The sequence below is a fragment of the Eretmochelys imbricata genome, chromosome 11 (genome assembly GCF_965152235.1).
Source record: "Eretmochelys imbricata isolate rEreImb1 chromosome 11, rEreImb1.hap1, whole genome shotgun sequence".
NCBI classification, from domain to species: domain Eukaryota; kingdom Metazoa; phylum Chordata; order Testudines; family Cheloniidae; genus Eretmochelys; species Eretmochelys imbricata.
In genome coordinates, this window is record NC_135582.1 from 66,111,169 (window position 1) to 66,124,884 (window position 13,716).

The following is a 13,716-nucleotide window of genomic DNA, read 5'->3' on the forward strand; positions in this document are numbered from 1 at the left end:
TGAACAGAACCTGAAATGTGAACGGTGGCAGTCGCTGGGTGACAAAGTTCAAAATCCTGAACCAACTTTTGTACCCATCCATAATTATGAGCGATCAATATCTTGTGGGGTGTGTGTTGTTGTTTTGCATCCCTGAAATATGTTGGCAAATTAAAGTGAACGAGTAACCAACCAGCCAGGCCAGCAAGGAGAATCCTGTATTCTGTGATATCTATGTCCAACAACCAAACAAAATAAACAAGAAAACAAAAGAAGAATCAATAGAACTTTGAAACAAACCAGCACAGCACTGGAGGCTAAGCCAGGAAGTGAGGCTTACAGCAATGTCACTGTACTGCTGCTGCCTCATTGCCTCCTAGGTGGGAAATCTTGCTTCAAAAAGAGGTAGGTGTTGCTAGGTTCTGCTTACAGGAGCCAGCTGCTGCTTGGCTCCTAAGGAGTTCCCTAGAGAGTTCCCCTCTCCCCCCCCCCGGACCCATCCCCAGGAAGTGAGATTGTCTGGGCATAGGGAGAGTGTGTTTACAAATTATTGAGGGGAATTTCAAGTTTAAAAAGCACTGCAAGGGGGTACAGAGACTTATTGGTTTTAGCTGCTTCTCAATACATCTCTTAACCCCAGTATTGTGCAAGCATCCAGCTACCACCCAGCCGCTGGCTTCGCTGCAAATTTCCAGGGGGAAAATTGTAAGTACATAACAATTATGCATTTCAACTTTATTTTTCATTATTTTTAAAAATAAGCATAATTGCACCCTCGTTTATTCCAGAAAAAGTTTAAATCTTTTTTTCCCCATTTCATTTGGGTCAACTTGTTCTTCTCTAAAAGTTTTTAACAAAGCCCTGTGGGTAAAATTTTCAAAAGCATCTTATTAACTTAGGAGCTGAAAGTCCTCTTTTCAAAAGTGAGTTAGGGCCAGATTTTTAAAATTATGAGGGCATCTAAAATGCAAATAGATACCTACTGGGTATTTCAAAAGTGCCTAGGCCCCTACATTATATTGATTTCAATGCGAGTTAAGCCCCTTTTCAAAATCCCACTAGGTGCCTATCTGAATCTTTAGACACCTAACTACCTTTAAAAATCTAGCCCTTAGCCATAGGATCTTTAAGTCTCATTGGAAGTGGACAAGATTTAACCTCTTAAGGGCCAGATTTTCCAAGATATTTAGGCACCTAGTAGAATTTTCAAAAGCGCCTAAGCAGGAAAGGTGCCTGAACTGCTTAGGCTCTTTGATAATACCATAAGGTACCTAAACACCTTGGAAAATCTGGTCCTAAGTACCTAATCACTTTTGAAAATGAGATGTAGGGTCCTAAGTCACTTTGCATTTTTAAAAAATGTTAGCCTATAGTCTTAACACTGTTCATATCCACTTATTCATATCCACTTGTTCTTATCAATCCATCATGGTAATCTCTACCCATATCAGCACTGCTAACTCTCATGATGTTGCCATCAATTTTGCAAGATTTGGTGATTTTTTTTAAAGCAAGGGATTAAAAAAACCTCTGATGTTCTGCTACTAAGTTCAATTCTAGCCCCCAGGGCTGCAGAGAAAAAGCTTGAAAACATTGACCACTAGGAGGCCCTCAGACCAGAAAGAAAATAAAAAGAACCTAAAATTTATTATTTAACAAAAAATCTGTCTCATAAATTTGTGCAGATTGATTCATGATTTTTGAACACTTGGGGTTAGCAGTAATATGACATAAAGTGATTCTGTCTACATGCTCTGAAAATCCCAAGCTGTTATTTTTAAAAGTCACAAGCTACAGAACACAAGGAATTATTAGTGGTGCCAATGAACTAACTCAAGGGAAAGAGAGTGAGAGACAGAGAGAGCAACAGGAAGCCAGCATTAGGAAATTGTGCCTTTTAGAAAGTAATGAAAATCAGGCTCTTATTGTTGGACCACGGAATGGCTCTGCAACTTAGGGCCCATTTTTAATTGGATCTGCATGATTTAAAATTATACTTAAAAAAATTAGCCTAGTTGTGTTGTTGTTGAGACTGGATTGAAAAGCCTTGAAAAGCAGATCTGAGTAGTTCTAGACATATTTTTCTGAAGCTCTAAGGATTTACTACTATTTTGTATTAAACAAAAAAAAAAGAGCAAATTGCATTACAGCTGAGAGTTTGAGAGCCAAAATTTCAGGCTGATGCAATTTAAAATATTGAAACTGGGAAAAAGAGACATATACAATAACACATTATAACCTTTAACTATAGCAATGCTGTTAAAAAAAAGTTCCTTGCTCTCTCTCCATAACAATTTCACATTTTTTACAAACCTTAAAGATTTGGCTGAAACTAGCTGCAAGTAGAAAATTAACATGATTGCATAATCAAGCTAATTATACCTTGAAGCAATCTATTTACCGTGGCCTCGGGAAGCTAGGCTAATAATCATGGCATTGTAAAAATCAATTGACGTGGGAATTAGATCAAAAATCACATTACAAATGACTGGCTGTATTTGTTAACACTACGAACGTTGACTTTCTCTGAGACCCTCTCGCTGAAGTACTGACCCCATGGGCCGGTTTGGTAAATTGGCGGGTCTAAGTGTGATGGAGGGTTCAGCAGGAGTGGTGCTGCCTCTGCTCTATTGTCTCCCACCCTTTGTAGACTCCACAGTTTGGGAAGGGTCAGTGAAAAAGCCCTACACCATCACTCCACACTAAGTACCGTTCCTGAGTTAACGGCGAGCCAATCAGCACTAACTCTGTTTTCCCCTCCACAAATGTGAACCCCATCTCCTGAGTAGAGGGGAAATGTTGATGGGCTTTGGTGATCGGATTTGTTTTACTTTTACCCTGGCCTTTCATTGCACAGTTGTAAACCCTGGCGCTCCCCAACTAAACTATGGGCAGGAAATTCTACGAATGGAAACTCAGAGCTTCCTTATTTGGGAACAGGCCACATAGGGAACATAAACATTCTCCATTATGGCTACGCAGCCACAGAGGCTGCTGTGGGTACTGCCTCCTATCTAGGGGGACCTTCCTGACAGTCAGCCAAGGAGGAATTTAAAAGGGCCAAGTGGCCTAAAGAGACAGATGGTAGCTCAATTGGACAGCTCACCAGAAAGAGAGGGGCCAAGAATTCCTCTCCTCCCAAAGCAGTGACCAAAGGACTGAAGGAGTGCTTTGTGGGGGAGGATCCTGAAAGTAGCAGAAGGCTAGGAGAGCCCTCTCTGAAAGTACAGATGTCCATTACCCCCCTTCCCTCAACACACACACACCACTCTCCTTGGGACTGAGGGGAGGTGAAGGAAAGGATACGTCCCCCTTTCCCAACCCATGAGTAGCTAATTTTAGCTGGCCAAGACCTATACTCTGTCCCTCTATGGGTATGTCTACATTTGGAGCTAGAGTGTGGGGGGAGGGATAGCTCAGTGGTTTGAGCATTGGCCTGCTAAACCCAGGGTTGTGAGTTCAATCCTTGAGGGGGCCAGTTAGGGATCTGGGGCAAAAATTGGAGATTGGCCCTGCTTTGAGCAGGGGGTTGGACTAGATGACCTCCTGAGGTCCCTTCCAACCCTGATATTCTATGATTCCCATCAGAGACCCTAGGCCCATACGCAGGGTGGCGAAACCCTCCCACCATTTGCCCTGCCACAGCCACACTCTATTTTTAGCATGCTACTCAATGAGAGTTTGCACGAGTCTGTCTCATCGAGCTGAGAATGACACCCCAACTCCAAGTGCAGACATACCCTATAGGCTACACACAGCTATTTCCTCCAGCCTATAGCTGTCAGTGGTCCCACGGGGAGTAGGATTTGAATGGTGCTGGGGAAAGGCAGGCCCCAAAAAAGAGAGTCAAGCAGCATGGTAGGTGAGAAGAGCACTGACACCAATTCAGCAGTTCCCAGTCCTACAGGATAAGTAATTTTGAAGTCCTATATAGCAAGCAGAATCTTCTCCTGGTCAGGGCAATGGAGCATGACCCCAGCCTTCTAAGGCTTCTGCTATTTAGGAGGATACGGATATTGCTTTTGTATAAATCCCACGGCTTCTTAAGAGACTGTATTTCCTCAGCATGTTATCTCAAACATACAGTGATCACACACACCAGTCTAGAGGATTCCAGCCCCAGTTCAGCAAGGGACGTAAGCCCACTGACCTCAGAAGGACTACCCATGTGCTTAAGGGTAGGCCTGTGTTGAATTGGGTCCTCTGTCATGCTGTTCATGTTGGAAAACATTCTCAGTTCCTGGTAACTGACAATTTATAGCACTGTTTACAAAGCCTGCACTATGAATAGCTGGGTCTTGTTTGGTTTGACTTTTTAAATTGGTCCTGTGCAGAGGACGGAAATGCTATTTCATGAAGGATTTGAGATTTCAACATTTGGCTTTGTTCCAAATAGGAACACAGACTATGAAATTCTTGGAGATGGATATTTCCCTCCAAAACTGTTTTGGATTTACTGGAAAGTTCTGACTGAGTATAGTTCTAGCAAAGTTTCTCTGATCAGCTCTGTTACTTTTACCAAGAAAGTCAACATGCCTACATTTCACGCTACAAAAAGGTCATGATCTATACTTCTTAATCCTGTGGTATGTGCATTACATGTTGTCATAAATTTAAAAGGAAGGGTACCTTTCTGTATACAGTGCTATAAAATCCCTCCTGCCAGAGGCACAAAATCCTTTTACCTGTAAAGGGTTAAGAAGCTCAGGTAATCTGGCTGGCACCTGACCAAAAGGACAAATAAGGGGACTAGATACTTTCAAATCTGGTGGGCGGTGGAAAAGGTTTTGGTCTGTCTGTTGTGTGTGCTTCCCGGACACAGACCAAGGAAGCAAGCAATCCAACTCTATTAGAATTAGTAAGTACTAGCAAGGGAATGTGTTTGCTTATTTTTGTTTTGGCTTGTGTTTTTTCTCTGTCCTGAGAGGAAGGTTTATTCCTGGTTTTTTTTTTGTTTGTTTGGGGTTTTTTTGGTTTTTTTTTTGTAACTTTAAAATTTGGGCCAGAGGGAAGTCCTCTGTGTTTTTTAATCTGATTGCCCTGTAAGATTATCTTCCATTCTAATTTTACAGAGGTGCTTCCTTTACCCTTTTTCTTTCTAATAAAGTTCTGTTTCTTTTAGAATCTGATTGGGGTTTTTCTTAGTGTCCTAAAAAACCCAAGGTTGGTCTGTGCTCATCTTGTTTATTCTCAAGCCTCTCCAGGAAAGGGGGTGTGGGGGGATATTAGGGGGGAGCAGGAATTCCAAGTGGTCCTCTCCCTGAGTTTGTCTAAATCACTTGGTGGTGGCAGCATTACCTAATCCAAGGTACAAGGGAGAATTTGTGCCTTGGGGAGCTTTTAACCTAAGCTGGTAGAAATAAGCTTAGGAGGTCTCTCATGTGGGTCCCCACGTCTGTACTCTAGAGTTCAGACTGGGGAGGGAACCCTGACACACATGTATCACAACTGTTAGAGTGTTCAATTCTAAAGAGGAATTCCTAGATAATTTTAATGGCATCAATGTTGGAAGGGATCGAGGGGTGGAGGATGCTGCTAAGCGTGTATGGGGGGCTGCGTGCAATTTTTCCTTGGGGGAACCTGCTGCAGCTGTGTGGAGTGAGTGACGGTGAGTGTATGCATATGAGAGAGAGACAGGGCATGTGCCTGTGACCCAGGGACCTCTTGATGTCAGCTGGCAGAGGGCACTGAGGTACATCAGGGCTACAGGGATCCCATGGATCTGATATCTACATACTAGTTCACAAAAGAGTGTCATGTAAGATCTCTAATGAAACCTTGTGTCATACTGGTCCATATAATCATCGTGAAATATACATACAGAAAACATATAAGGAGTTATGTGTGTGTATATATACACACTCTGAAAATTATGTTCTCTAGGTCTGTGACATGGGGCTGGTCACCAGAAAAGGCCAGACACAGGTTTCTTTAATGCAAGAGATGTTTATCTATCTGCTGGCTACACATACTTTGAGTATTTTGTGGTTCACAATGGGTCATTTACTGTCTGAGCAAAATGTTAATCAAGTGATTGCAAAGTGGGAGATGCTACACAGGAAAATACAAGCCGTGGGAGTTATCCTGTTTGCAAATGCAGTCAATGGATTTTTGGACTATAACTGTAAAGACAAACTTGGGATCAAAGAGGACAGTGTGCTTGTTTCATGAACGAAAGGACACTGCCAAGTCTGGCTGTAATAGCTGGAAGGGGTTTGGGTGAGTTTTTGCTCTTATGCCATGACAATGTCTTATTATTTAAGTTTAGGTTCTAAGATGCATGTTTTGATTTTATTTTACATGTAACTCTTTGTTTCCAATATTTATGCTTGCCACGATGTGAACCTCGTTCTTTGTTTAGTAAATGTCTTGTTTTTACCATAAACATATCTGAGTGCTGTGTGTTAAGCAGCCCTTTGTTCTACCGGGTGACTGATAAGCCTCCCTGTGCTGTTCCTTTGGGAACAGAGGAGCTGAGAATTCTGTAAGCGTCCAGTGGATCTGGGCTGGGCACTCCAGAGGGACACTCAATGGATTCGGGGGTTGGAATGTGTCTGTGTCATTAACCTGTGCAGAGGGAGCACAGCCAACAGAGGCCTGGAAGGCAGTGCTTATGTTGCCAGAGGCTGATCGTACTGGGGAATGGACCCATAGTAGGCAAGGACAAGGCAGATTCCCACGAAGGACAGGTGGTGGCGAGGTGCCTCACAACCCAGGGTACATCCCGGAAGCATCACAAAGCCTGGCACCAACATTGGACCACTCCCCTTGTGCTGCTGCTGACATTCGTTTCCCTAGACGCTGCCACCTCACGCTGCTCCTTCCCACTGGCCCACGCAGCAGATGCCACAGGTGCAACCCAAAAGTGAAATTGCAGCTCCCACCAGAAGTTCAGCCACATACCTGAGACTGAGGATGAACTGCCGGCAGGCACAACCAGGCTGCCAATTGCAGAAGTGTCATGTGAGCTGCCAGACGCTCGGCCACTCTGCAGAGAATAGGCCCAAATACTCCTCCAAGCTGCACCAGTGAAACTGAGAGGAGAGTCTTAGTCATAATGATCCAGGCCCCAATCCTGTAGTCAGATCCTCTAAGGCACACTCATCCATGCTGAGCAAAGGATCCACCGGTATAGAACTAACTGCAAAATTGAGACCCAGTTTGCTAAGTAATGGGGATAACACCAAATTTGTGCCCAACACATGCAAATGGATTAAGATTTGAGCGGGGGGGCTACTTGTCAGTTGCTTTTAGACCACAACCTAGCAGTCTGACCAATAGTGTCTCAGTGTTGTCTTATACTACACCTCCTCTGTGCATATTCACCTGTTGTCTTTTGCCGTATACTTGGACTGTAAGCTCTCTGGGGCAGGGACTGCCTCTTTGTTCTCTGTTTGTACAGCACCTAGCACAATGGGGTCCTGGTCCAGGATTGACACTTGTAGGCCCTATTGTAACACACGTAATAAATAAATAACAATAAACTTGGCCGAGACTCATATTGAGGGGAAGGCAGGATGTTGCTTTGTTTCACAAATGTGTGTAATTAATCAGTCTATCTTAATGTTGCCCTTAATTTTACATTATGTCAGGGAACTGTAAACCTGTGAAGGAGAGAAAATGGGAAGTAACCAAAATCAATGAGAAAGCCTCATGAACATGCAAAGTTCTTAGTGACATACAAGGATTTTAATTAAAGATGCTGGCTCCTAGCAAAAGCGCTCTGTTACCCTGATTGATCTAGACTGCTGGTTCAGCTCTTTCCCTCTCCCCCAACCAGCTCCTGCTTGATTTTTGCTGCACCATGTGGGTATTTACTGCATCTGCATCTTCTTTTTCCAAACCATATTTCTCTCACACAGACTGTAAATACAATCACACCTAGGACAAACACCTATTCACACACATCCACCCTCCACCTCCCTTTACATGCATGCTTATATTGGCAGTTGATTGAAAGCCTATTTGCCTCCTTTGTCTTCTGTAGGTTCAAACTGTATTTAGTTTAAGGTTGTTCCTCTCTCTGGGGTAAGGCAGGGCTTCTCCCCAACATGCTAAGGACACTCTGCCACTCCCACAGTCTCTTTTACACAGTTTTATTGTCCAAACTTGAGTCAAATAGACAAAAACACAGTTCTTCAACTCATCCTGGGCTTCAGCTCCCACAGGGTTTCCCCCCTTGAGTCCTCAGGTTCCTCCCTGGCAGTCCTAGCTTCTCCAGGGCTCCCTATTGCCAGGGAGCAGGCAATGAGAGCCCCATTTCCACGCTCTCTCTCCTTTCCTGATGGTCTCTCAGCTCTCCTCAGTGGGTCTCTCCCTATCTAACTGCGGGTGCCCTCTTTTAAGCTCAGGTGGCGTCAGCTGACCTGTCACACGTGCACTCGCTCTACTCCTTCTTAAAGGGACAGTGCCATCCTGACACAGACATTCTCATAAAATAATGTATTAAGTTTACAGCAGTTCCAATTTCCTTTCATGTGGGAAAAAAAAAACAACACAGACATCAAGAGTAGACAGGATAATAAAGACTAAGGAAAGGCTTTCAAAAGTGAGTAGTGATTTTTGAATGCCCAGATTTTGGGGTGTCTCACTATAAAAGGTTTATTTTTTTTTTCATTTGGTGGGGGCTCAGTGCTTACTGAAAATCAGACTTGCCACGTTAAATTGGCTCCCCTGAAATTGAGGCACCCAGAATCCATAGCTACTTTTGAAAATGTTTGTTGTTAATATCTACTAACATTTTCAGTGTTAAGAAAATGAATTAACTGTACAATACAGCATCTGGAAATTATCCCTTCTTTGCCTATTAATGAAAACGGTTTATCTATAATTTCATATTAACGTCCTCTTAAACATGTAAATGTACACGTTACATTTATATAGATTCAGGTGGTGTACCAGAGACTTAAAGATAGAGAGAGAGAAACAGCTGGAAGGCAAGACAAGAAGTAGACTAGGTGGATGATATTTGTTCAAGAACAAAACTTTCCTGTTGCTTTTTCCCCTGGTGTAGTTTGAAATGAAAGACAAGGATTAAGATCTTTTGGTTTTATCCCTTTTCTTGGAAAATAATCTAAATCTTAACTTGGGAGGCAGGCTCATTAGAGTTTTTGCTTTGGCGACTCAGTAATAAAATGAAATTATTAAAATGCAGCTATGCCCTCCTTGAGTTCTGTTTCCAGTAACAAAATATTTAGGTTTGAAGATGTTATGCTTTTTGAAGTGACTTCCTGCATACAACTGAAAGGTGGGTATTCTCAAATATACTAGTTCAGGGTACATAAAATATGTGTGAGACAAACTGGGAATGGCATCCAAAAATAACATCTATCAGACTGAAAATGCATGTGCTTTTTTTAAGCAGAGATCAAAGTAATAATAGCGTGGTGTTGGTTGTATTCTGGGTTTTGATTTGGGTCCCTACTTGGGTATTTCTACGATTAAACAAAAGCCACGCGATAAATGCCCATATTAGTGTAAAATGCATAAAAGGTTTTTAAAAAGTCCCCATCGCTAGTTTAATATGCAACGATATTTTCCTTAAAAAACAAGTGCTTACCAATGATCACATTAGGTCATGGGGGGATAGAGAAGCGTGAAAGATAAAATAACTGCAGTCCCTGATAGCCAGACACTGCAAGGAGCTATCCTGATACTGTGCTTACAGATAAAAGTTGCTATTTTAAATTAGATCTTTCTGGAGCCTAGATAACTTTTCCTTTTTCATCGTTTATTATTTTGGTAGCCACTTTTATGCCTTGGCCTGTCTCTAGTGTTCAGATATGTTTGCTCAGTCCTTGTAAAGAGAGAGATGGTTGTCTTTAAAATAGTAAAACTACCGTATAGCTCTTCTAAGCTTCCAACTTCAGAGCAACATTGCAGATAAACTCCTCTCTCCCTGACATTACTACATTAATCCACCAAATCAATTTACTTATCTCAAAGCAGTTCTGCCTAGTCGTTCAGTTCTAGGGCCCGCATTCTGCAACATAAACTTCTGCAGCCACAGAAAGCCCTATTGAAATTAATAGGACCCCAAACTATGCAGAGTTAGCGCATTTCCTTGCAGGGACCTAAGGTTAGAGCTACAATGAAATTATAGTAATCTGTTTTGGGGTTAGTGGCAGGTGAACAACCAAACATTCAAAGGATAAGTCCCCCCAAAGCTGGATTTTTATCCAGGCTATTAGGGCATTCATACATTTGATAGACAAACAGTCCTATGTAAGTTAGAGAAAGGAGCCTGCTTGGATGCATAACAGTGCCTGGCTGGCTACGGTCCACTTTTTCACCAGATGGCTGAGTGGGAAACATTAATTTAAGTTCTTTTTTCAGCACTAACCTCTTCAGTTGCAATCATAAAGGCTGTCAGGAAATGAAAGAGGAGTTCCAGCATGATCCATGGGGCAGAACAAAGATCAAGCTCTTTCTAATACCATTGTACCTGGTGCATTATTCAATGATTCCTATAAACTGGCCTGGCCAAGAACACATTTATTAACATAGGTCAAATTCCATCTGAAGTGGAAGACTTTGCTTGTGTATTTGCGGGAAATAAGTTAACTTTGGCAGAGTGATTAGCCTTCACCATTATGAACCATGACAGTGGTCAATAAAGACATTTCTGAACCAGAAGCAAGTAACCAGTATGGAGATATCAGCTGCTGCGTGCACACCTTGTGTGTGTGGCAATGTGAGAGGTGAATCCCTATGGTTGATGGTAGTCAATGTGATTCTTCTCAGTGCAGTGGACACAGACAGAACAGAAAACTTTAGGAACCTGAAGTCAGTGGAGTTAGAATGGTTTACTCTGCTGAGACCCACAAACATCTGGATCCAGACGTTTCTGAGTGACATCAAATCTTGGTGCAGTATTGTGGAGTGCAAAGCATGTGGGACAGCACTCAACAGTAGTCATTTGGGCCCCTTTCTTCATTGTAGACAATGTCAGAATAGTCTTGGAACACTGATTTTGTTTCTCTTGTAAAATTCTCCTGTAAAAGAATTTGCATTTTCCAATTTCTTGTAACCTCTTACATGAAGGTAGTCCCAAATGTGTGCAAGTAGCAGTGATATTTCTAATGAATCCAGTTCAACAGAGGTGGGTACTATTGGACTACTGATGATAGAATCAGGTATTATGGGCATGTGTGTGTCGGTAGGTTATTTTTGCAAGAACTTTGCTCATATCTACTGCCTTTGGACCCAGAGTACAAGTGGAACCACAGGATCACTTGTGGAAATATATGGAAAAAGTTGGCTTCCTAGGAAGAGTGAACCCAATGAGCACACACAATTTTACATACAAAGTAAATATAAACATATAAATAAAATAGAAACATCTTTGGATTGCTCCACACAGCCAAACAAAGATATTCCTTGTGGGGAGTGTGAGAAGAAACAATAGGTTATCATTTTTTTCACCTCCTGGGTCTTAAGTAGCCCCTGGCCATGGCCTTCCCAATTTTGAAAGTGGACGGGCCTGGCCCGTCCACTTTTTGCCACAGGCCCGGCCTCCCGCCCTTCCTCTTACCCCAAAAGCCCCACCCCCTAGTCAGACTGGAAGCTGGAACCTGGCCCAGGTAAGAGTGGCCCGAGGAGCTAGGGTTGCCAAGCCTCCAGGATTGGCCTGGAGTCTCCCAGGATTGGCATCAATCTCCCAGCGACCATTGAAAGCAATCCAGGAGATTTTAATAGGATATTTTAAGAAAATGACAATACGTCATGTTGGGGAAAAAAATATCTCCCGGAATAGTTTCAGTCAGAGTTGGCAACCCTATGAGGAGTCCAGGCAGATGTGGGGAGCTATGGACCCTGCACCTGCTCGGGGTGCGTGTAGTGGTGGACCCTCCACCTGCCCTGAGGCTAGGGACGTGGGCTGGGGCTGCTCTCAGGCCCCACACCACAGGCAGGTGGAGGGGCCCCGGCTTCCCAGCCTACCTCTGGCTTCTGGCTTGGCCCCAGGGGGAAAAGAAGGGGTACGGGTGGGGTCACGGAGGGGGCAGGGCCTCATGGCATCCCCAACTATTAGAAAGACTCTGTCACTCCTGGCCATTGCTGGTGTTCACTCTCAGTTGTTTGTCCTTTTACATTTTGCTGATGTTGGGGCTGCCTGGCTCCTTGCTCCATGATATCTGTATAGTCAGTTTGGAAATACTATAAGAAAAGACTCTCTCTCCAGATGGTTATTATTTTATATGAACAAGTTCACTCATCACCATTGTCACATTTTCCAGACACACAATGACAGATAGACATTCTAAACAATCTACCAGTTAATTGGAAAGAACTTCCTTTAAATAATATCCATTATCGGCCATCTCAGTAGGACCTACATACAATGGAACGCATCCTGAGATCCTTATCAAGAGCATAATCCTGCAAGGGGACACATATCCTCAAATTCCCACTGAAATTAATAGGATTTTAGAGCCAATTCAGCTTCTTGCAGGATAGGACCCTCACCAAGGATTTCAGGATCAAGTCCACAGTTTTGCATTCTTGTTATTGTGTTTGCTCCAATGCACTCTGAAGTAGTAGTTAATGCTCCCCAGAGAAGCGCCCTACGTTGGGACCCAAATGGAGAAGTGAAGCAGCCAGTTGGCTTAAGCTTAATTAGAAGCACAGAAAAAAAATAACCAAAATTGCTAGATGGGAAAGCACAAAGAGGCTTTTGTATAAGTGAAAAATCTAAAACTATTTTAAAAAGACAATATCCCTTTAAAATGGAAATGGTAGAATCCCTCTTACAGTTCTTCCCACTCCTTTCTTTCCCTGTCCTCACATACTTACAGCTCTGGCAGTGGTTTTCTGTGGGTCCCCAACAACGACCTGTGCAGGACTTGTGGCATCGTCCACCTGCAGGGTGAAAACAAACAGAGATGAAGTGAGCTGTAGCTCACGAAAGCTTATGCTCAAATAAATTTGTTAGTCTCTAAGGTACCACAAGTACTCCTTTTCTTTTTTAGAGATCAATTAGAAACTCGGCTTCTTTTCAATCTTGGGCCTCCAGTGATGCCTCAAGGGAAGCACTACTGTTGTGACATGAGGATTTCTGGGCCTTACCGGGGTTGAATGGTTGGCGAAACAGAGTCAAGTTAAGCAGCCAGCCCTGTGTGTGAAACGTATATGAGGCTGAGGCACAGGACACAGGCGCTTAATTTCCTAACTCTGTTCCCCCTTCTTAAAGGTGTAAACTGAATTTGTGGGTCTTGAGAACCGATGCTGCTCTACAGAGGAGAAAACCAGCCTGGGAACATCGAAATATATTTTCACCGTTAACTATCCCAAGCAGTGAACTCAATGGTCTATGCTGGGTAGCGATACTGGATCCACCCAGCTTCTCGGTACTGGTGGATGTCGCTGCTTGAAATGGTACGCAAAAACACCTGAACCCCATAATAGAAAACAAAAGTCAATACAAATGAACAAACAAACTCTCTGGGGGAAAAGGAAAGCCACAGAGTGACGAATAAAAAAACATGGCCAAAGCACTGGTAAAAGAATAGACAGGTTTATTAGCTAAATAGGGGTCCCCCCCTGAAAGCAACCTATCCCCATTTTTGAGGACTCTTTCATTCTTCATAAAATATTGCTCAGAAACTCTATTAAGCAAGCGTCCGCTTAGAGCTTGATCCAGAAGCCCCTTAAAGTGAATGGGGAGCCTTTCCATGAATGTGTTATTGGCACTAACTTGTAATACACTTCTGTACACACAAACTTTGGGAACATTGACAG

General features: G+C 43.0%; 1 protein-coding gene across 1 annotated transcript in view; it reads right to left on the reverse strand.

Annotated features, from left to right (window-relative positions):
* The window catches only part of ERBB4 (erb-b2 receptor tyrosine kinase 4), a 589,315-nt gene that overhangs the window by 248,207 nt on the left and 327,392 nt on the right, over positions 1-13,716 (reverse strand). Inside the window, exon 5 of the mRNA XM_077829473.1 lies at positions 12,772-12,837. Within this exon, the coding sequence (XP_077685599.1) occupies positions 12,772-12,837 (66 nt within the window). The remainder of the gene's footprint in view (positions 1-12,771; positions 12,838-13,716) is intronic.